The sequence below is a fragment of the Garra rufa genome, chromosome 19 (genome assembly GCF_049309525.1).
Source record: "Garra rufa chromosome 19, GarRuf1.0, whole genome shotgun sequence".
Lineage (NCBI taxonomy): Eukaryota > Metazoa > Chordata > Actinopteri > Cypriniformes > Cyprinidae > Garra > Garra rufa.
This window is the reverse complement of record NC_133379.1, coordinates 26648339-26673229: the sequence shown is the minus strand read 5'-3', so window position 1 is coordinate 26673229 and position 24891 is coordinate 26648339. Positions and strand designations below refer to the sequence as shown.

Below are 24891 nucleotides of genomic sequence, written 5' to 3'. Positions count from 1 at the left end.
TTTATTAGTTTTATTATCGGTGTTGGCAACAGTTGTGCTGCTTAATTAATTTTTTATTTTTTGGAAACTGAGTTTTTTTTCAGGATTCTTTGATTAATAAAAAAATAAAAACAAACAGCATTTATTTAAAATAGAAATCTTTTCTAACAAAGTAAGTCTTTACTATCACTTTTAATCAATTTAACACATCCTTGGTGAATAAAAAAATGAAAGAATAAAAATTGACTACAAACATTTAAATGGTACTTTGCATTGTTACAAACGATTTCTGTTTTAAATAAATGCTGTTCTTTTTAACTTTTTATTTAAAGAATCCTAAAAAAAGTATCAAAGGTTCCAACAAAATATTAAGCAGCACAACTGTTTTCAACACTAATGGATTCAGCATATTAGAATGATTTCTGAATGATCATGTGACACTGAAGACTGGAGTAACGACGCTAAAAAATTCATCTTTGATCACAGGAATAAATTACATTTTAACATATATTAACATAGAAAATGTTTAAAAAAAAATCTCACTGATCTCAAACTTTTGAACAGCAATGTAGCCTATAGTAATGTAGGCCAACTGATGTGTACTATTTAAATAATTATTATCATTGTGAAACTATTTTGTTACAGTTTATTTAATTTATTTAAATTATTATTATAAATATATTGAATAATTAAAAGTTATTTTATTAAAATATATTTATTTATTTTTATTTTACATATTTTCTCTAAACATTTCCACGTATCCTCGAGCACTTCTTTAAAAATGTAAATGTCGTCATTTAATTTGTAGTATTTGAAGGGCTCTATTTCTGTCATTTTAATAATATATGTGTGTTTTGTAACGCAATCATCGATTTCACCTATTTTCAATGAACTGATCAGTGATCCACTGGGCGGCGCTACCAATTTATCAAAGCGCACGTTTCTACAGTTAACGTTCCGCGAAGAAGCAAGAACGGATTTGATCTCCCACAATGCCTTTCACTTCCTCTTCCCTTCCGCGGCCTGAGAACGTAAGTGCCCATACAAATCCCACTGCAGCGATGTTCAAAATAATCCCTTTTGTATCACCATCATCACAAGTTTTTATGTCAAAATAACACATCGATATGTTTATGTAGTTTATATTCAACGTTTTCAGAGAATATGACTCGTAAAAGTTAAATTTGTAATGTTATTTTACTAGATGTTAGCCCGTGCCCTGCCATTTTGTAGCGTCGGCATTGCACAGGGACTGCGTTCTGTAGATTAATATAGTGCCATGTGCTTGAGTTTACGAATGAAAAACAAAACTTTATAGATTCTAAAGACGTAAAATATAAACTGTAGCCAGACTTGATTATTTCTGTTTAAGTACTTATGTGTATATCATGCGGTACTCATAGCATTTACGCTAATGTCAGAATGTTTTATTCTTCTGAACAGTTGTCTTTTTTTTTTTTTTTTTTGTTATCCTCTACGCCTCTTAACCATTCAATGTCATTCATTCTCTGTTTAGATCTCTCAAAATGGTCCGCTACTCACTCGACCCAGAGAACCCGACTAAATGTGAGTTGGCAGCTGCTTTTTACCATATGGCTTCTCCATTGAATCTGTGTAACGTTAGTAATTGTTTTCGTTTTCTACAGCATGCAAGTCGAGGGGTTCCAACCTTCGTGTTCACTTCAAGGTAAGAATGAACCTGTTCGTGCTACAGTCCCAGTGTTTGTCAAGACGCTGACATTTGATGTGTCTGGAGCTTGTAGAGTGCAGCCTTGCTTATAAAATTTTTTAGAATTTTCTTCAAAGAAGTTTATGAATTCTCACTGGTAATCCATGACCAAAATCACATTAGAAATCTTTTTTAAGCAAGAGTTTTATTTATTGGGTTTTGAGTGAACTATGCATAAACGTTTATGAAATGTGCAAAAGATAGATTGCAAAAATTGCAAAGTGGTGAGATTGACTTGATTTGCCTCCTTTGCAATGCCTTATAATAGTTCTAATGCATTATACACTTAAAAATAAGGGTTCCAAACGGGTGTTTTTGCAGCGATGACATAGAGCTGTTTTTGGTTGCCCAAAAACCTTTCAGCAAATGGTTCCTAAAAGAACCATTTTGAACAAATTTAAAATTCTAAAAAAATTGACTGTAAAGAACCTTTTTCTAGATTATGAAGGTTATATGGATGGAACCATTGATGCCAGTGAAGAACTTTTATTTTTAAGAGTGTGTTGGTAAATTCCAATAGTTGCTTTTGTTATGGAAGTGATTTCTTGACTTGAATTTTTCTCTAAACCTTAGCACTGATTGAGAACATGAATGCAAGTTTTTACTTAAAGGAGTAGTTCACTTTCGGAACAAACGTTTACAGATAATGTACTCACCCCCTTGTCATCCAAAATGTTCATGTCTGTCTTCAGTCGTAAGGAAATTGTTTTTTTTTGAGGAAAACATTTCAGGATTTCTCTCTATATAATGGATTTCTATGGTGCCCCCAAGTTAGAACTTCCAAAATGCGGCTTCAAATGGCTCTAAACGATCACAGCTGAGGAAAGAAGGGTCTTATCTAGCAAAACAATCGGTTATTTTCTTAAAAAAAAAAAAAAATCTTTAACCTCAAATGCTCATCTTGTCTAGCTCTGTATGTACTCTGTGTAGAGATTAAAAAGTATACAAATTGTAAATGGTTTTTAGAAAGCAACTGAACATTTTGCTAGATAAGACCTTCCTCAGCTGGGATCATTTAGAGGCCTTTGAAGTTGTATTTAAACAGTATTTTGGAAGCTCAAACACAGGGACACCATAGAAGTCCATAATATGGAGAGAAATCCTGAAATGTTTTTCTCAAACTTCATTTCTTCATGACATGAACATCTTGGATGACAATAGGAGTGAGTACATCGTCTGTAAATTTTTGTTCTGAAAGTGAACTACTCCTTGAAGGAAGAAGTTCACTTCCAGAATGAATATTACCTTATTTACTCACCCCATGTCATCCAAGATATTCATGTCTTTCTTCAGTGGAAATGAAATGAAGGTTTTTGAAGAAAACATTCCAGGACTTTTCTCCATATAAAGTGGACTTCAATGGGAGTCAACAGGTTGATGGTGCGAGTTACAGTTTCAGTGCAGCTTCAGTATAAGTTTCTAGTTATATACTTTATAACCACAAATGCTTGTCTTCCACTGGCTCGACCTCTCACATTACGTAATCGCTCACACGTGATGTGATGGAAGTACCGACCCAGTGTTTACAAAGTGAACATGTAAAAGTCAAAAACCCTTTACAAAGAAGGTGAAATGACAATTGAGGTTGGAGGAGAAAATGAGTTTTTTTTTTTTTGCCCTACTCTAGCTTTCTAAACCAGAGCACACAGATAAAGAACTAACCATGTGTGACTTTACAATGCGATTATGTAATGCATGAAGATGCACCTATGTATTTTGCAAGATAAAACCTTTATTGCTTGGTTAGGATCATGTAGAGCTCTTTGATGCTGCATTAAAACTGCAATTTGAACCTTCAGTCTGTTGGCTAGCATTGAAGACCATTATATGTAGAATTTCTGGAATGTTTCCTCAAAAACCTTAGTTTCTTTGCAACTGAAGAAAGACATGAACATCTTGGATGACGTGGGGGTGAGTAAGTTATCAGGAAATTCTTGTTCTGAAAGTGAACTCAGAACATCTCTTGTTTTGAAAGTGCACTCTGTTATAGGGCTGTCGCGATAACCGCAATATCGCAATACCGCGCTATTGACGTGCATAACCGCAGAGGAATGCAACAACCGCAGCAACCGCGATATTTGCCTGTTTTCTTTTTTCCTAAGGATTTGCCCTTCTCACTTAATGCCTGTGTGCTGAATATTAAATTAGTAATAAGTTAGTAATGATAACAATGTGTTTATTATGAGGCTCAGTAGATATGCACTTAACAAGCCTAAACAGACAGCGAATGAGAGAGAGAGAGATCGACTGAGCTTGTGCGATTACCTGCGTCTGTCTTTCAGATCGAGTCAGGTATGTATGTGAAACTAGCTTTTCATGTCCAAGGAAAGTGAAATCTCTGTCTTAACATCGATGCTCTGCTGGTCAGCTGAGCCTTTAAAAGTGGCGATTAAAGTTAAAATGATTTCAACTTCGTGTTTCATTACGTCTCTCTTTGAATAAATAAGCATTTTGAAGGTGTAGTTGAATGAACGGTTTAAAGACTCACTCAAAGATAGTCTCTTGCCTCCATCTTGTGGCGTAAAAATGAAACTGCAGTGACTGACAGCTCGCCTAGAACACGCAGGTGAAATCCTGACAAAGTCTCTTGTCCAGTCAGACTCGAGGGAGCGCACTAACTGTTGTATATACGAAGATTTCAGATGCAAAGCCTCTAAATATGTCTGACATTTTTCTTCAAAATTTGCATTTCTTTCTTGGCTAGGTTTCTATGTAAGTACTGTTTACTTCACTTCATGTATCAACGCGATTTGGTTTCGGTTTATTGATTTCTGAATATGACCTTACATTGTAACAGCCTACACACAATTATATATATATATATATATATGGCGGTAATACCGCATACCGCGCTACTGAGCCACTCAAAATTACCGCAAGGGAAATTCCTTAAAGTCCAACTTTCAAGTTGAAGATCACTGTGAATGAACGTGTAGATAAATAGTGTAGGAACCAGTTTTTCTTGAAAATATAATTCAAAATACGCTATTTAGGCTTCTGGAGTCGTTTTTGAGAGAGAATTTTACTTCCGCATCTAAAAAACTGGCGAAAGCGGTAGTGACGTCACGGCCGGTAGAGCGGTCAATGTAAACCATAGGAAAACAACGGGTCGCAATGACTGTTCGGACGCAGAGAACATTTAAAATGTTTATTTACACTCGTTTGACGAACCAGACACAAATATGAGCCGGTTATGTGGCCAAGAGAGCAGGGACATGGCAGGATTAAAAAGAACAACGGTCAGAGACAAATTAAGTTGTAATGTGTGGAGAACAGGGCAGGTGTCTGAGAGAGATCAGTGTTAGCAGACGATATCTAATCGGGCAAAATTATAGCATTGGTCACCTAGAAGTATTGATTCTACTTACCAGTAACACAAACGAATAATCATGGATGAAGCGTGTCATACTCGTTAATATCCAACGTTACGTGATATAGCGGGTTCTTATTACCGCGCACGCGAGAGATAAACACCTTTTTGTTTTATTATATGCTTCTATGGGAAATGCCCCCAAACTTAATGTGCTGTCTCTGACTCTGCACTTTGAGGCTTGCTGTCTGAAATCAAAATAGATAGCTTATATGCATTTCAGGCAAAGGCATGAGTAAGTTTATGGTAGAGATAATTTATTACTCTGATCAAAATACTTGTACGTACAAATAAACAGTAAAATGTAATCTCAATTACAGGTTGACTATATTTAGGTCACAAATACCTATAAAGTAAAACTTTTTAATGCCATAAGACAATTAATATTGACAGCATACAGTCAAGTTGTCTGCTGGTATTCATCAGGAAGCCCTTACCTGCATGTGTTGTGTCAGCTATTAAACAGGTTACAGAGGAAGGATTACTTTATAAAGGTTTTGAATGGCCCCATTTTGGTGACAATCAATTAAAAAAAATAATCACAATCACAAATTGTCTTAATGTATAAATGTTTTTATGAGGTCAACAACACATATATATCAAGCAGATCTGCATTTATGGCTCATTCAATTCAGTTTAATTTATGCAGCAATAAATCGTAAATATTATTTCATAGTACTGTTAATACCCAACTTAAAACACACAACATTGCAACTGTTAATATATGTAGATGTACCAAACATATACAACTGAAAGAAAAATATTTTCAGTGTGGTTATCACACTAATGTGTTATTTTAGAGGTGGTTAATAACAGCTGGCTCCACTGCTTTAGATCTTCACACAGCCTCATGTCTTGCAATGTCTCCCAAAACCCTAAAAACACACATGACAAAAAAAAAAATCACAAATTAGCTGTGCAAACAATGTGACTAAGCTGTAGACTTGATGATTATAATATTAACAAACGGAGGATAACTGACCAGTAATGCCTTCTCATATGGTACCATTTTTACATGGTTCTTAAACTTACATTGCTAATGCCTAACGTTACAAGCTAGCTACAGTGCTTTACCTCGACTTATACACATCTCGTTGTGTCTCATTATTTAAATAAATATATTTACGGATTTGGTCGTTTTGCGAAGTTATGAGAAGAAAAAACAAGACTTACGGTGCACAGTTCACGTTTTCGTCTGCATCTCTGACGGCTTCGGACGAACCAGGCTGACCGCGGAGCCGATGAAGCTGCTGTGTGCACTGAAGAAACTGCACCAGTTTTGACCCTCGCTTGGTTCTTGCTTCGGCATCCCATATTGAACTGTATCATATCGCCGGGATGATAATCCTCCGGTGTAAAGTGAACGCGTTTTTCGAAGCAGATGCATTAGTATAGGCTCGTCTCTTCACCCGCACAAACACACCCAGATCCGGAAGACAGCGCCGTTCTTTTTATTGTAAGTAAACCCGTGGACATGATGTCCTGACAGGCTGGAGTTTGCACAGCCTCCATAAACACAATAATTTACCATGACAATGATCAATTGAAATTCAAAATAACGACTGAAAACACACTAACTCAGGACTGCTCCTACTGAATAGCATCAGAGCTAGGCGAACGACTACCTGTCGTGACGTCATATGACGCGGTCTGGAAAAAAAGCTGTTTTTGAGAGCGGTCCAGGAAATCGTCACTTTGTCTTCTAAATTTGTGCCCTTATGTCTTGTAAAATATTTTCAAATCCTGCATTAACGATTTGTATTGTATTTTCATACACGAATATATGTTTATCTCGAAATTTTTTTTAACTTGCAACATCGACTTTAACCGCGACAGCCCTACTCTGTTATAGGTTGAGCAGATGTACGCTGTGGCTGCAATGAATTTCTAGTTTGAAAAGAGGTTATGGATGCTGGTTTACTTAGTGACCTGTTATGAAGAATTGTCTTAATGTTTGCTCCTCAGAACACCCGTGAGACTGCTCAGGCCATCAAAGGCATGCACATCCGCAAGGCAAACAAGTACCTGAAGGATGTTATGATTAAGCACCAGTGTGTTCCCTTCCGTCGCTACAATGGTGGTGTTGGCCGTTGTGCTCAGGTGAGTTTTGTCCCGTTTTTAAAGCTGCCTTATGTTATAACAATTCCATGTTGCTGTGATGACCATCTTAGGACACCTTTGGAATTAACCATGAAACAAATACCAAGTATCTGAGCAACATGTACACTAATGTTCAAAAGTTTGGGTTTAGTGAGAAGTTTAAAAGGACTTAAATTTAAATAATTTTTCATGTAACGTTCCTATTAAATCTGAGTTTTCAGCAGCCATACTCTAGTTTTCAGTGTCACATGATACTTTTAGAAATCATTCTGATTTGCTGATTGGCGCTCTGAAGTTAGTATTAACTTCACAACTTACTGGCCCAAACTGTAGAACAAAAGTGTAGCTCGGTTTGTTACTCAAATTAAGATAACTTCAGCTTACTTGTGATGTTTTCCATTTTTTTTAGGCTAAGCAGCATGACTGGACTCAGGGACGTTGGCCTAAGAAAAGTGCCGAGTTCCTGCTCCACATGCTGAAGAACGCAGAAAGCAACGCTGAGCTCAAGGTGAGACTGTATGAGCCGTTACACTTCATTAGAATTGGACAACATTGTTGTTTCAGTGTATGATTGAGAACTAGCTTGCATAAATGCAGCTTTTACTACTGTATAGGCTTCATATCATTCCACATCGTCTCATTGTAGGGTTTGGATGTGGATTCTCTGGTGATTGAGCATATCCAGGTGAACAAGGCCCCAAAGATGCGCAGGCGTACTTACCGTGCGCACGGACGCATCAACCCCTACATGAGCTCCCCATGCCACATTGAAATGATCCTCACTGAGAAGGAGCAGATCGTTCCCAAACCAGAGGAAGAGGTTTCTCAGAAGAAAAAGGTATTTGCTCTTCTGAATTAAAAATTAATGAATTAACTGTACATTTGGCTGCAGTGATGACAACTTAGGACACCTTTGGATTAAAGATGAAAGGAATCCGTTTCTGAGCAAAAATTGTGCTTTAAGTGGAGGACTGGATATTTAAGTAACTACTCCTTAACCAGGAATTTTTATTATTTTTTTCCCCACAGGTTTCTCAGAAGAAACTGAAGAAGCAGAAACTTATGGCTCGGGAGTAAATGTAAATAAAGTCCAACATTCGTACTATAAAATGACTCTGCTCCTTTTATTTATTGACAAATGTAAGCTTGTGCTTAAAACCACTGTCATTTACCAGAAGAATTGGTAGAACAGATGTCAAAAAATAGCTGATCTGTTTACTATGGGGTGTAATGAGCAGTGCTCCAGTTAAAACCTCAGTGTGGTTGCTTTATTTGGTTTAAAACTGACTCTTTGCCATGTTAATGATGAGAACCTCTTTATCTTTGAATTTGAGTGTGCTCTAACAAATACCTGTCTTGTTTGGCTTGGTGGTTAAAAATCACTTGTTTGTCATGGTAAAACCTTTAGTTAGTCAAATGTTACTAAAGGGAGTCTAAGTTGCTTTTCATTCATTTTAGTTGATCCTTTCTTGTCCAGTCAAATGTCATGAACTATGCAAACCGCAAAGTTAACCAGAGTATGCTTTATGAATATAGACAGATTAGATTACATTTCAAATTTATTGTACACTACAGTATAAAGTTTTAACTAAGAATTTAAGAGACTACTTTTGCTCAAGCCTGCATTTATTTGATCTAAAGTACAGAAATTGTCAAATTCAGATTATTTTTTTTACTGTTTAAAATAACTTGTATTACCATTATTTTAAAGTTACTTTCCAGTGATTTTAAAGTTTTTTTTTGCGTCATTACTCCAGTCACATAATCCTTCAGAAATCATTCTACTGTTCTGATTTTTATTTTTTGCTCTGCTTTAAATATAAAGTTCAGAACAACAGCATGTATCTGAAATGGAAATCTTTTGTAACATGTTTTTGATCATGAGTTACAAAGTTATGCTCTTAAGATTTTAATTTGTATAATGTATGCTACAGAAGCTCTTTATTTCAGATAAATGCTGATCTTTGGATCTTTCCATTCAAAGGATTCTGAAAATGTACTCTAATTTTTTAAATAAGTGTTTCTTGAACAGCATATTAGAATGTTTTCTGAAGCATCATGTGACACTGAACACTGGAGTAGTGATGCTGAAAATTTAGCTTTGATTGCAGGAATAAATTACATTTTGAAATGTATTCAAATAGAAAGCATTTTTTTAAATGGTTAAAATACTTGAATATTTCTCTTGGCAAATGCAGGCTTGTGAGCAGAACACACAATTTGTGTATGCAAATTTTCTCTTGTGAACTGGTTTGGTGTGGTATTTTGCACTTCCAAGCATATTAGTACCAGAGGATACAGTACTTAGTTTCACCAGCAGAGGGCAATGTAGCACTGTGAATCTGCTCAAACCTGTAAGATGTTATTACATTTTCCTTCCTTTCGGGTATATTTGTGTCCTTTTAAGGAATTTTGTAGTCTAATCTTCAATATTTAGATAAATAGTATTCAGTGTTTAAAAATGTAATGTTTTTATAGAATACAAGTTACCCAATTTAAATAAATGCAATAAGTAATGTATTCCAATAACTTTATGAAAACAATGTAACTGATTACATTTGAGTGCTTTGAGTACTTCTCTAAATTTTTAACAAATGTTTTTGACTGCTAGTCATTTTGAAAGACTTAAACTAGGCAGGGTTAACCTTACAAAACTAATTGCTGCCTTGTCTGACAAAGTCATTTAGAATTAAATGTATAAATCTGACTTTAGCAACTCTTTTTATTTTGATGTCGTTCTGATGTTAAATACTCATTTAAAATCACACGATGTAGTTTAATAGTTATAGCTTTTTATCAAATCTTTGCATCTAACAAAAAATAAAAATAAAGCATATACATAAACCCAAATAGAAAGTAGAACCGTTATAAAATAAGCATGTGTCCTAAACTCCTGAAACGTTTCTCATTTTAGAACAGTCAATGCAATTTTGGAAAAAGTCATTTAAATTTGTGTGTGAGAAAATATTCAGATGTAACATTCTTTGTAATGGTTAACATTTTCATAACTGTAATTTAATTACACATTTCTCAGTAACTGTAACAGAGTACATATTTATTTTGTAATTAAATTATGTAACTCTGTTACATGTAACTTAGTTACTAGTTTTTAATATATGTGACCCTGGACCCCAAAACCCATCATAAGGGTATTTTTTTTTTAAATTGAGATTAAACTGATTAAATAGGCTTTGAATAAATTTCCACTGGTGTATGGTTTGTTATGGATAGAACAATATTTAGCTGAGATACAACTATTTGAAAATCTGGAATCTGTGGGTGCCAAAAAATCTAAATATTGTGAAAATCACCTTTAAAGGTGTCCAAATGGAGTTCTTAGCAATGCATATTATTGCAAAAGTTTTGATATATTTACGGTCGGAAATTGACAAAATATCTTTATGGAGCATGATCTTAATATCCTAATGATTTTTGGCATAAAAGAAAAATCTATAATTTTGAGCTATTGCTACAAATATATACATGCATTAAGGAATTTTTAATGCAACAGGAGGCTTAGTTGCCACATCCTATTATATGTTTTTTTTTTCACTTTTTTACCACTAGGTGCTGCAACACGTTGCACTTTGCATTTAGCTGGTGGTTTATTGTAAAAAAAAAAAAAAAAGGTTACACTATGAAACAAAAATAGTTTACATTTAATTGTCTTGAATATATTTTTTTAAAATAATTCTGCAACTCCAAATCAGCCTGTTTCTTTTTAATGAACTAGACTGATAATTGTGATGATAAACTGAGATAGCCTTCTATGGTTGGCATATATACAGAGGTAGAAACGAAACACAGAACCTTTAAGACTGCAGCTGTGCGTTTCTAATTTTTCACATGTAGCCTGTTCAATTGCCATTTAGTTTATTCAGACGAAACAAAAAAAAAAAAAAAAAAAAAATACATTTGAGAAAAGTGGCAGATGTTTTGATGTGAAGGTAGGAAACATATTTCCCTCAGAGCTGAAAGGTGAAGTAAAATGATAGTGTTTATTCAAGCTTCATCGTTCCGTGATTGTATTGTGATTTATCTGTGGAGTGTTTAAGCCCTGTCCACAGAGACTTTTAAGCTCATGAGATATCCGACTGCCTCACATGACCGGCACGCATGCAGATGTCCCTTTATTTAAGAAATAGATCTCAAATTGACTAGATTGATTTTGTCCCCTTTTTGTATTTAATAGCGGGTCGGATGGCAGCTCTTTTAATGTGCAAATGAGAACCAATGAGGACAGACTCCTAAATTCAGTTCAGACACTCAGCTGACACGGGCCGCGTCACTGCGGGCCCGAGCCAATCACGTCCCACCGAGCCCCTCTACTTTCCCAGGCACGCTCTCAAAGTTTTGACTTTTTGCAGCAAAAGACAGCAGGTTGATGAAAATGTTTTATTATCTTCCAGATCTTCATGTGAACTACCCAGAAAGACTCTCTTTTTATTTATAGATTTCCAAAACACTCTCATTGAAAGGACGCCGCTCTGTTGTATCATGCCATATTTGCAAGAACTTAAAGAAGGAAATGGATTTTGCCAGAGGAGATGGGTATGAAGCTTCGATACAACTGATTGGAATTTTTTAGAGAAAAGATTATTTTTTTCTAAAGGCTTGAGTTTTTTTTTGTGTTTACCCTTCTTTCCCTTGTTCACGTTTGTTTTTACGTTTTGCTCGGGTCTCCACCGTCTTGCTTCTTGTGCAATATTTAGTTAAAGTTGTAGTTTCTTGGTTATGTTAGCGGTGGGGCAAATGGACGGGTCTCGCCAGAGCGCTTTTCTACTCAATACCCCACCTTTGGCTGCTTTACACAGTATGACCGAAATGAAGACCCCACTTTATCCAGCCTACCCGTTATCTTCCACTGGACCAGCATCCTCCACTTCACCGACAGCTACCTCTCCGAATCCAGGTGGTATCCCGGTATCATCCCCGGGGATCAAAACATCCACTGGACTTTCGACTTTCGTATCACCCCACCAGTGCTCGATCGCCACACCTCACGGAATAAACGACATCCTCAGTCGACCCTCGGTGGTCGGAGCAGCAGCGGCGGCGGCAGCGGCATCTTCTCCAGCTGGAATCTTGACTGGACTGCCCCGTTTCAGCAGCCTGAGTCCTCCGCCTCCTCCAGGGCTGTATTTTAGCCCAAGTGCCGCGGCTGTGGCGGTGGCTCGCTATCCGAAACCTCTGACAGACCTTCCAGGCAGAACCCCGATATTCTGGCCTGGAGTTATGCAAAGCCCACACTGGAGAGACGCCAGATTTGCTTGTTCACCACGTAAGTGCACCATTAACTTTCTTGAAGGCTGTTAGCGATACAAAATATTGCAATGAGCACAAATCATAATGGGATGTAATAATAACATTAGCTGAATTTTCTATCTTGCTTTCAGATCAAAACTCAGTGCTGCTGGACAAAGATGGGAAAAGGAAACACACGCGACCAACGTTCTCCGGGCAGCAAATTTTTGCTCTGGAAAAAACATTTGAGCAAACGAAATATTTAGCTGGACCTGAGAGAGCACGGTTGGCCTACTCTTTAGGAATGACAGAGAGCCAAGTCAAGGTAAGACAGTCCTAATAGTTTATGTATGACAAGGAAAAACCTTGATTGTTCATCTAATTCAAAGAGAATTAGATGTGGGATCGGCTTAGTAAAAGTGTTTATTTAAACCTTCCTAAATATGGCTTTAATTTAGCCATACCTTTTATAAATATATATATAATATATTTAATTCTCTACAGCAGGTTATTGAAATTTAATGCAAGGACCAATGCGTCTTAATGTATTGAATAAGTTATTCACGTTAAAGTTATTAGATTTTGTTTAAAAATTGCAGTGTGCACCGTATTTGTTTACTATTTCAAAAACCATAGAAACCTTTTTTATTACATGTTAAAATATTTTATTAATTCTCACAGACTGAAGACGGTTATATTACAGATATCTGAAGAGCTATCTCTTCAAGTTATTTTTATATCAGCCTTTTCAAGCTAATCAGTTGAATTTGTTTGGCATTGTTAAATATTTCTGAGGCGATTTTTTAAGTATAATTCCCATTTGCTCTGTCGACTTTCTGACTGAGGTAAATCTATATTTCTCTGTGGATTAAAATACGTTTTATCTCATTTTCATTGTAAAGGTGTGGTTTCAAAACCGAAGAACAAAATGGAGAAAACGGCACGCGGCTGAAATGGCCTCGGCGAAGAAAAAGCAAGATTCAGAGACCGAAAGGCTGAAAGGGGCTTCGGAAAATGAAGACGACGACGACGACTACAACAAACCTTTAGACCCAAACTCGGACGATGAAAAAATCACGCAGTTACTGAAAAAACACAAACCGAACTCAGCTCTTATCATTCACACGTCGGAAAACGAGAGCTCGTAAAATGGAAACGGCAAATGGGTTGTCAGATTCTTCAAGAAGTGTCAAAAATAATAATGTAGGCTACTGTTTTTCACCAAGTTTGAGCTCTGGTTTGAGAGGAAGGATGCAAATCAGAGGAATATGCACTATTGGTGGAGCTGAACGTGCATCAGTGTCTGCAATAGACACGTTTCAACGTAAAGACAACGGTACTTTTTTTGTAAATTAAAAACGGCGTGAGTTGTATCGCATAGGAATTATATTACTGTGAATATTTATGTGTAAAATATTTTGAATAGTAAACACGGCAGAATTCGTTCATTTCGCTTCAGTTTAATTTTTGGTTTAGGCTTTGTGATTTGCATTTTCATATCATTAATTTGTAGGTGCTGATCACCCTGAGTTATTTTTCTATGGGTGTAAGTTGCCTCAGCCCTTTGATTTTTAAAAATAATCAACAATGGAGATATAGAATAATTTCAGAATTTACCACTAATGGTAAAAGACATCTGAGCGACAGCCTAAATTGAGGCTCAGTCAAAAGATTGATCTGGCCATAACACGTGTAAATAAACAAACACCTAACCATATATTTGTAATATAATGCATAGTGTTCGTCTCCCAATGTTAGGATGTTTCTTTACATTTTTTTTCATGATTAATTTATGATATTTTAAGTTTGTAACAGTGTTTGAATCCTGCGAAATGCGCCTTGCAGGTTCGTGTGTATTGCACTTTTATTTAATAAAATGTTAAACATATGGGATATTTTTCTTTTTGTTATTATTAAATCGAATATAAATATTTTGTGAATAAATGACAGCGGATGATTGATCAATTAGTTTTGAAACTCTTTCGCTTCGGTAAGAAGCTGTCTCACTTAAAGACATGTTAATATTTATTATCATTATTATTCGTTTTTAACAGCCCTAACACATTTATATTTTTAATTTCAGTAAACGAATAATCACGTTCTCCCTTATTGCTTTGTGTGAATACATATTTTACTTAATTGTTTTATTATAAAGACATTACTCTGCGCACTTACATTAAAATGTGCTAAAGTCGCTTAAATTTAGATCATTGAGAAATGTCGATAAAAAGGCCACAAATATTGGCGGGACGGCGGTTTTCAACTGAGCTCGTCACAGCTTCAATATATCAGCTGATTCGCGCGATTAGATCACCATGTTCTTTGGAAATTGGAAATCACTCAACCGATTTGTTCTCAACAAACCAACAGAAAAATTTAATTCATAAGGTGAGATGATGCACCATGCACGCTTGTACTGTCAGAAAATATTTGGAGCTGGTATTTTTGAAGGACAACAGGTTCAATGCTTCTCCACAGGTTACTCAACCCAAATCAGTCCCACTTTTTGGAAGCGATTAGGTTACATTTATCATTGCAGGCAGACCTCCGGTTAACCTCAAAAATAATTCATTTCGAAACATTCCAAATTTCATTTGCTCGCATTTAAGAAAACACATTTATTTATTTAGATTTTGAAGCACCGCTTCGATTACAAACGAAATGGTTTGAAACTGTTATTAATCTTTAAATAAATAAAAAAAAAACACATGAGGTAGGACAGCCTTTAGCTGTTCAGCATTTTACACGTTATCGAATTGACAAAAGCGATTAAGCTAATGTGCCTCATGCACTTGGATGTTTGGCTCAGTGTAAATCGTGTTTGAAATACAATATTTTAAACTGAATTAATAACTGGAAAATGCAATAATCAAAGAAAATACGTAATTTAAAACATCTCAAGAAGCAGAATGCCTGATGATTTAGTGCATCACAGATTGAAAACTGTCACGCTTCCGTAATATAAATGGCATTTTAAGAGTTTTTTCGAATTATATTTCTTTGCGCAAATTAAACGATCAAAGAAAATGTTAATTTACATTCCCTAAATGTTTTTGTGATTTACACGCGTAACGTGTAAATTAGGACCCATGAGAACAAACTTGTTTCAGCTATTATCTTCAAGCCAGCGTATCTAATCGAGAAAAGGCTAAACGTTTAAGCATGCCAGCGTTCGACCAGTTTACAAATGTTGAACGTTTGATAGGCTGTATTAATTAAAATAAAACAGAAGTCTTTTTTGAAGGCTCAATTTTGATCTTTTTTCCTCCCAACAATTCTTTTCCATTGCTGTATTTTTCTACAATAGCCTATGTTCTTTTTTGATGTCCAAACGATTTCGCTTTTATTTTATTCTATGGTGGCGATATCAGATGGCGTTTACCACAGTTTGACTTTTCAATTTAATAAACCGAAATCTGAGAACTTTTCAATACGAAAACATCGCTATACACTTAAAAATAAAGGTTATTTATTGGCATTGGAGGTTCCACGAAGAACCTAAAACATCCATGGAACCTTTAAATTGCAGAAAAGGTTCTTTACATTTTTTTAAACGTTCTTAAAAATGGTTCTTTTAAGAACTGTTCACTTCTTTGGGGAACCAAAAATGGTTCTTCTGGTATCACTGCAAAACACTCTTTCAGAACCTTTATTTTTAAGAGCGTATATTTTGCGTATTTTCTATATCCGTTTAACAGTTGTTTATTTTTACAAAACCATCAGTACTGTTTTCATGGCATTACGTATTAATTATCTATGACACAAGCACTGAAGATTTTAGCATGTCAAACTCTAATGAATCTATCTTTATTTGGCTACATGTGTAGGCCAATGACCTGATGTCAATAAGGTATCAAATTACTGTTGAGTGAGAGCTTAATGAACTCTCATCTGCAATAATTAATCTCTGATTGCTTCACATTAAAATACATTCATGAATATGCTCATTAACTCTCTTACTGTACAAAGCCATTTCAAATGAGGACATCATGTAATAAGCCAATACAAAAGAACTAACTATGCTGAAAATGAGTGAAAGTAAATTATTTGAACACACCAATATTTATTTACAACACTAAATTAAATCAAATTAATATTAAGTATGAATGAGGCTAAACTGACACTTTATGGAAGCAATGAGAAATTAAACAATAACTGTTTTATTTTAACATAATTGTCAATTTTATTTTAGACAAAATTTTAGCCCTAACACTTACATATAATGTCTATTCTTTACAGAGTATTTGAGTGAGATCCAGAAGCAGAGCAGGTGGACCAGACATAGGTAGAAAAGACCTTGCTTGTAGAACTATGATCCATCAGCGTGGTCCAGGTGTGGTGAACATGGCGTGTGTTCCTCAGGGGAGATATCTTAGCATCTGCTGAGTGCCTGCTGATGTAGTGCTGTGGCTGCACTGCTCCAGGAACAGTGTTGGGGCTGCAGCTGGCCACATGATCCTGGGTCACTGCTGCTCTCCCATCAGACACTTGTTGGAAGTGAGGTTAATTAGTTGAGAAATAGCAGTTGCTTTCAAAGCCTTTACCTGAGAAGACATGGATATCTGGATTGTGTTATCATCAGTATTTTAGTGCGCAGTTCAGAAATTGCTTTTACATTCCTTAATTTTAAGTGAGCTGCAAATAGAGTTGTAATTTGAATATAAGTAAAATGAACTGAAATTAAATCAATTTATAGAACTGCAAATTTTACTGAGCTGCTAATAGAATGCGGAATTGCAGTTTGAATGTAAAGATTTAGAATTAATATTATTTGCAACTTAAAGAAATTCATATTAAAACTATTTTAATGAGCTGCAAATGAGTAAATAGAATTGTAATTAAATTAATTGCAAATCCATACAACATTTATTTACCTGCAAAGGATGCTGAATTGTCATATCAATGTAAGGACGCAGAATTAAAATGAACTGAAATTCAAATAATTTCATTGAACTGCAATTTTGTTGAGCTGCAAGCTGAATTAAAATGAACTGCATTTCAAAGAAATTCATATAACTATTTTATTGAGCTGCAAACAGGATGCAGAACTGGAATTTAAATGTAAGGATTTGCAATTCAAAGAAATTCATATAACCGCAAATTGTATTGAGCTGAATAAGATGCAGAATTGTAATTTGAATGTGAATGTAAGGAGATAGAATTCAAATTAAGTGAGATTCAAAGAAATGTATATAACGCCAAACTTTTTTGGAATGCAAACAGGATACAGAATTGTAGTTAGAATTTAAATGCAAGGAAGTAGAATTAAAATATATTGAAATTAAAAGAAATGTATATAACTGCAAATTGTATTGAAGGCAAGCAGGATGCAGAATTGTAGTTAGAATTTAAATATAAGAAAATAGAATTAAAATGAATTGAAATTCAAAGAAATTCATATAACTGCAAATTTTATTGAAAGGCAAACAGGATGCAGAATTGTAGTTAGAATTTGAATGTATGGAAGTAGAATTACAATGAATTGCAATTCAAAGAAATTTATATAAAACAGGATGCAGAATTGTAGTTAGAATTTGAATATAAGAAAATAGAATTAAAATGAATTAAAATTCAAAGAAATGTATATAACTCCAATTTTTTAAACTGCAAACAGGATGCAGAATTATAGTTAGAATTTGAATGCAAGGAAGTCGAATTAAAGTGAATTGAAGTTCAGATAATTTTATATAACTCCAAATTTTATTGATTGCAAACAGTATGCAGAATTGTAGTTTGAATTTGAATGAAGGAAGCAGAATTCCATAAAATAAAATGGAATAAAATTCCACCTAGATATTTGTGTTCAGTTTATATCATATGTAATGGGTAAAATGGGCCAGGGTGAAACTTCATATCCCAGAATGCATTACCTGTGCTGAATTTCTTTAAATTGCAATGCAGTAAATTCCACCTCCTGTTTTTGCAATTCAAACCCTCATTAGTTAAAAGTAAACCAGTTAACATAATTCAGTTCTGAGTGTTGCACAACTCTGGTCTCAGTTTCTATATAAAAAACAACAACTCTGCAGCATAACAAGACACATCGGATCTCATCTGTACTGCAGTTCCCATGCGTTTTTCTCCACACGTCTTCATCCGTTACACTCGGTAAGATGTCTTTTGACATTTAGTGATGTGACTAATTTGCTGATAACTGTGTGTTTTGGATAAAGCACCCCATTGATGTGCTCTCAGCTGAACATGTACTACAAGAGATTACATACAAGACTGTGTCACAAGAGGCTGCAGGCGTAGAGAATAAACGCTGGCTTATATGCGCCTCAGGCCTTATCTCTTTCCCAACCATTTGGAGAGTACTGATAAAGAGCACCTTGGGATCCCCTATTATGAATACCCTGGGTGCTTGTCACAGGGCAGTGAGCCTCCTGCGATATTTTCAACGCATGAAAGATTTTTGCCTTATTGTCCATAATAATACAGTTTAATCTTCTCTCCAACTATATTTAGCTATTTTGAATAGCAAATGAACTGTTTGGTTAATCATTGCTCTTGTACTTGTAGAGGTGCAGGTGATGTGGAGGTCTGGGTTTGAGGTTGATGTGTGGTCTCTTGAGTATATTTGTATTGTTCTTCAGGAGCTGAGATTTTCGGAGGACATCCTGGGTGGTACGAACACACACTAGTGTTTATAATCTCCTGTAATCTTGTCTAATGATGTTCTCATAATCTGTCAAAGCCTCTAGTTGCAGTGGCTTACAAACAAATCTGGATTCACAATCAGATGGTGGTAAACAACCTAAGATAAGCACATTTAAACTAAGCTGACGGAAGGACTTTGGCATGGTTTTGTTTTATGCAGTGTATTATTCTACATCTATAAAATATCATTCAAAAGTTTGAGGTTAGTAAGATTTTTAATGCTTTTGAGTATCATGCTCATCTAAAAAGTAATATTCAGAGCTGGGTAGATTACTTACAAATTGTAATCCGTTACTGATTCCAGATTACATGACAAAAATTGTAGTCAGTAACGTAATCTGTTACATTAAACATTTTTGGTAATATAATTAGATTACTTTTGGATTACTTTTAGATTACTTTTAATTTAACTCGTTTATCACATTTGTTTAAATAGGATCTTGTACCATAAAAATGTAAAGAGTAAAGGCCCGTTCACACCAAGAACGGTAACGATAACTATAACTATAAAGATAACATTCTAAAAATAGTTTCAAATTTAAGAGAATAGCAGAGTTCACACCAGAACTATAACAATAACATACAGGGGAACTGGGAATCATTCTTTCAGAACGATTTTTTTTACAATTGATGAACGATAATCTGACTTTATTCGAATTTAAAGGGTTTGCGCATTTAAAATAGCAGGCGACATTGTAGAGAAGCAAATAGACATTGCACAGCAAACAGAGTAACATAAAACATCAAATTACCTCAGGAATTCAGCGCTAGTTTGCCTCATTTGAAGTTGCAGTAGAAAACAGTGTATATTGTTTTTATTCCACTATATTGACTACGTTAGAGATCAGATAGTTTACGCTAGATTCACTGTTTAGATGCACTCGAAACTGCATGCTGAGGACATCTACTGGTTGAAGTCGTGTAAATGCAACAAAAAACAGACAGTTATCGTTCACTGGTGTAGACGCAAATATAGTTATCGTTGTATTTATAGTTATTCTTATGGTTTTTGGTGTGAATGGGCCAATATGTTCCATATAATTTACAAAATGAAGTGATCTTCAATATTTTTATTTTTTTTGCACCCTCAGATTCTAGATTTTCAAATAGTTCCATCTCAGCCAAATATGTGACCCTGGACCACAAAACCAGTCATAAGTGTAAATTTGTCGAAACTGAGATTCTTACGTCATCTGAAAGCTGAGTAAAATAGCTTTCCATTGATATATTGTTTGTTAAAATAGGACAATGTTTGTCTGAGATACAACTATTTGAAAACCTGGAATCTAAGGGTGCAAAAAAATCTAAATATTGAGAAAATCGCCTTAAAAGTTGTCCAAATGAAGTTCTTAGCAATGCATATTACTAATCAAAAATCAAGTTTTTATATATTTATGGTAGAAAATTTACAAAATATCTTCACGGAACATGATCTTTACTTAATATGCTAATGATTTTTGGCATAAAAGAAAAATCGATAATTTTGACCCATGCAATGTATTTTTGGCTATTGCTACAAATATACCCGTGCTACTTAACACTGGTTTTGTGGTCCAGGGTCACATATTGTCCTGTAGACATTTTTCCTGAGTAAACGATGAGCGCCGCCATTACGAATTCTAACATCAGATTGGATGCTCTTCTGTTCCGGTCTCCATAGGAACCCATTCAAATAAAGTCGGCAGCTTCCTGTCATTTACACACTCATTAAACTTTGAAGAATAAGGCACTGAAAAATGATGGTCATTGCGACATTGCAAAGTGATGGCGCTACAGAGCCACGTGCTTTTTAAAAAACATTTTAATGGGTTTAACATTAGATTAACAGCTGGTAATATACGCTAATTTAACTAGAAACATTGGAGACCGGAAATGCAAAGCATTCTTTAGTCAGGCGTGACTTCTGCATTCAGGAAAAACGTAATATTTGTATTTACTGCATGCCATGTGACCATTAATCAACATCAAATAAACTGCGAACATGCAAATGTGATACTTAATTATTGACATTTATTTTAAAGTCTCAGGGGCACTTAAAGTAAAGTATATAGCCTACTTAAAGTATATTTGGTGAATAAGGTTTAGATGACAAAAACTTTTGGAATATGCATTTTAATGATTTTGAAAGACAAAAGCCTTCCAAAGACATAATAATACATGGTTAAAAAAACCTACAGAGTGATCATTCAAATAAAAATAAATGTGTTCATCAGTAGTTGATGCAATGTTGAAACCCTTCTTAAACCTGAAATGATTTTTGTAAATCCAGTGTTCAAATGACTGACTAGTCTAGGTGCGAATGTCCACAAAACTGGACTTTCTGAATATATATGATCGGTAGGCTATTTTGGAAAGGACAATTTTAAAAGATGAAAAAGACAATTTAGGGAGAATCAATTAATTATGAATAATTAATTGATATTGTGTGAATATGTAATCATATAATCCATAAAATCCATGTAATCCTTTCCTATCAAAATGCTCGCTACGGATGCAAAAACAAAAAATCGAAACTGATCCGAACTTTTTTATGATGGACGAAAGTTTCGGAGGCAGTGTGTAAATGTGACTGACATAACATGATGTCTCATTTATTTTTTTAACGTGTGAAAATTTCGGACTCCGTGTGTAATGACCTTTAAATTACAAGTAGGGCCTACTTAATTTTTAAAATCGGATTACGTAATCCTGATTAGGCTATGTACCAAGCTCTAATAATATTGTGAAATATTATTAAAATTTCAAAAAGCTTTGTCTATTTTAGTGTGTTTTAAAGTGTAATTTATTCCTGTGATGCAAAGCTGAATTTTCAGCATTTATAACTCCAGTCTTCAGTGTCACATGATCTGTCAGAAATCATTTTACATGCTGATTTGATGCTCAAGTAACATTTCCTATTATTATAACAGTTAAAAATAGTGCTGGTTAATATTAGTGTCGAACCCGTGTTATAATCTTATTCAAAAACCATAAAGCAAGCTGTTGGCATTTTGTTTAATGCTTGTGGTGGTGGGGGTCTAGGGGAATAATGGCAAAATGAGCACCTTCAATAGACGGCTCAGGCCATGAATAAACTGCCCTCATCGGCCAAGTCCTGAGTCCTGCATTTTATTAGCACTAGCCATGCTAAAATAACCTGCTAACACGTAGCATAGTGCAGCAATAATAACCTCCTCAATCATATTTTAAAAGTCACGTCAAGCCAGGCCTGTATAATTCATCTCTATGCAAATACATCAATGTCAGCCCATTAGTGTATTGCTAAAGAGGTTTTTTATTAAAATGCATTCTTGCCTTGTCCTTTTCTTTTTTGTCTTTTTTTTTTACTCACTCCCAATAAAACATGAGCCCTATTGGCCAAGAATTATAGCAACTATTAGAGTAACATATGGACAGCATGCACTCTGAAAATAAAAACCAACAGATAAAGTAGCAGGGTCATGGTAGGGTACAAACACTTAGGAAAATGGCAGCGGAGTAATAGATTTCTCCCTGGCTGGCTGAGGAGACCCAGCATGCCATTGGAATCAAAGCCTTATTATACATGCATTTAGGGCTGTATTGTGTGGCAGGATGCGTAGCCCTCGCTCGCCGGGAGAAAAGTTATGGCCGACACAAAGAGGAGCAGTGCGATGAATTAAAAAGACAATAAAAAGGTGATAAAGTGGACCCTGAATGTATTATATCTTTTAATGAAATTAAAGTAGTGGAGAAGCTCTGTCACGTCTCGTATCATTCAGCAATAGTGACATTGAGCAAGAGAGAGAGAGAGAGAGAGAGAGAGAGGATTATGGGTAGAGCAGGAATCAGCTGATGGAGTACTTCCTGCTATTGGAGGACAGAGACGAAGCCAAGCAAGTGTCATCCAGCTCCAAATGTTTGATCTTATATATATATATATATATATATATATATATATATATATATATATATATATATATATACATATATATATATATATATATAATAAGAATAGATAGATAGATGTATTTGTTTAATATATAAAATTATTAATAACTTTTATTTTTAAATGGATTCCTATTTTAAAGTAATTTTTATTCTTATATGAATATGTAACATATAATATATAATTTAACTTATTTATATTATTTTATTTATACAGGATTTGTTTATATATCTATGAATAATAGAAATATTTATATAATAGATAGATAGATAGATGTACTTGTTTAATATATAATATAAATAGTTTTTCAATGGAAGTGATTTTATTAGCAAATATGAATATGTAATGTATACTAGTATAATATTTTTTACTTATGTTATTTTATTTATATAATATTGGATTATATATCTATCATATGATATGGATATTCATATAAATAATTATAATATAATATAATAATAAATTTATTATAAATAAATATGTCATATCTAATAGATTTTTACCTAGCTATTATTTATTTATATAGGATTTGATTACATATCTATCATTAAAATATTTATATATAAATAATATTAATATAGATAGATACATTTTATATAATATACAATATACATTCATTATATTATATTATATTGCATTTTATATAAGACAACTCTTTTTTCTTATATATTACTTATTTTTCTAAAATAATATTTATCTATAAATAATATGAGTACAGATAGATAGATTTTATATAATATACAATATACATTCATTATATTATATATTGCATTTTATATAAAATCTCTCTCTCGCTCTTACATAAATATATTAGGCCTACTTATTTTTATAAAATTAATATTCATCTATAAATAATATGAGTATACATAGATAGATAGATAGTTGATAGATATATGATAGATTTTTTAATAATATACAATATACATTCATTATATTATATATTGCATTTTATATAAAAACTCTTTCTCTTTCTCTCTTGCTCTTATATAAATATATTACTTTTTATATAAAATTAATATTTATCTGCAAATAATATGATTATAGATAGATAAATGATAAATAGATGATAGATTTTATATAATATACAATATTCAGTCATTAGGCCTATATTACATATTGCATTATATATATAAAAAAACTCTCTTTCTCTCTCTTAAATAAATATATTACTTATTATATAAAATTAATATTTATCCACAAATATGATTATAGATAGATAAATGATAGATTTTATATAATATACAATATTCACTCTATTATATTATATATTGCATTATATATAAAAACTCTCTTTCTCTTTTTCTTATAAATATATTACTTATTTTATCTAAAATTAATAATAGTTTAAAAAAAACATTTTATTATGGATTCCTTAAGGTCACAATCTATCAAATATATACTACTTCGTGTATGAAATCTAAATGTTTTTTTTTTCTTTTCTTTGAAGCCTCCAGGGAAACCTGCATAAAACGCGAGGAGGTTAGCGGCTAGAAAAATGTTTTATGAACCGCGCATAGTATAGTGAGTACGGTACATTCTCCACGCCGTTTGCGATGTTGTGTTTGGCTGGATGCTGTGTTTTCAGGGCCTGATTACCCCCTTATAAGTTTAATGCTTTAGCAGGGCCAGTGGATCCTGTCATGCCTGCGTGAACAGTGGATTTTTCTCCTTTATGGTGTCATTAATTTAACGCGGATCATTAGCTCTCATACAAACCCATGTTTTGACAAATGTAAGCAGTGAATTATGTACATAATGTACCGCGCCCGTCCGTGAATGAATCACATGATAAACAGGAACTGCCCTGGCATATTACCCAAATGTGTTTCAGGGGGTGTCTCTCCCCAGACTCGTCACTCCATTACAGAGACAGCTCACTCAATAGCGGCTGTGTGTCTGACA

The 24891-nt window shown here is 34.1% G+C and overlaps 2 protein-coding genes and 2 non-coding genes across 4 annotated transcripts; all 4 read left to right on the top strand.

The window, feature by feature from the left end:
* Positions 1-991: 991 nt before the first annotated feature.
* Positions 992-8288, top strand: rpl17 (ribosomal protein L17). Its single transcript, XM_073824672.1, has 7 exons — positions 992-1010; positions 1496-1545; positions 1626-1666; positions 7044-7178; positions 7588-7686; positions 7825-8016; positions 8208-8288. Exons 2-7 carry the CDS (start codon positions 1506-1508, stop codon positions 8253-8255), a joined length of 555 nt encoding a protein of 184 aa, XP_073680773.1. The 5' UTR covers positions 992-1010; positions 1496-1505; the 3' UTR covers positions 8256-8288.
* LOC141293195 (small nucleolar RNA SNORD58) lies at positions 7229-7297 on the top strand. The gene has a single exon (XR_012340667.1). It is a non-coding gene; the product is annotated as a small nucleolar RNA SNORD58 (small nucleolar RNA).
* On the top strand, positions 8065-8128 carry LOC141293196 (small nucleolar RNA SNORD58). Its single transcript, XR_012340668.1, has one exon. It is a non-coding gene; the product is annotated as a small nucleolar RNA SNORD58 (small nucleolar RNA).
* A 2418-nt stretch (positions 8289-10706) lies between the features above and the next one.
* nkx6.1 (NK6 homeobox 1) lies at positions 10707-14284 on the top strand. Its single transcript, XM_073824973.1, has 3 exons — positions 10707-12459; positions 12551-12747; positions 13325-14284. Exons 1-3 carry the CDS (start codon positions 11913-11915, stop codon positions 13568-13570), a joined length of 990 nt encoding a protein of 329 aa, XP_073681074.1. The 5' UTR covers positions 10707-11912; the 3' UTR covers positions 13571-14284.
* The last annotated feature ends 10607 nt before the right edge of the window (positions 14285-24891 follow it).

What these genes read in the sequence shown, in the direction of transcription:
- rpl17 (XM_073824672.1), top strand. Translation starts at nt 1,506, where the DNA reads ATGGTCCGCTACTCACTCGACCCAGAGAACCCGACTAAAT. An exon ending in ACCTTCGTGTTCACTTCAAG is followed by an intron (nt 1,667 to 7,043) that starts GTAAGAATGAAC and finishes TTTGCTCCTCAG; the next exon opens with AACACCCGTGAGACTGCTCA. An exon ending in GTGTTGGCCGTTGTGCTCAG is followed by an intron (nt 7,179 to 7,587) that starts GTGAGTTTTGTC and finishes CATTTTTTTTAG; the next exon opens with GCTAAGCAGCATGACTGGAC.
- nkx6.1 (XM_073824973.1), top strand. Translation starts at nt 11,913, where the DNA reads ATGTTAGCGGTGGGGCAAATGGACGGGTCTCGCCAGAGCGCTTTTCTA. An exon ending in CAGATTTGCTTGTTCACCAC is followed by an intron (nt 12,460 to 12,550) that starts GTAAGTGCACCA and finishes TAATAACATTAG; the next exon opens with CTGAATTTTCTATCTTGCTT. An exon ending in TGACAGAGAGCCAAGTCAAG is followed by an intron (nt 12,748 to 13,324) that starts GTAAGACAGTCC and finishes TTCATTGTAAAG; the next exon opens with GTGTGGTTTCAAAACCGAAG.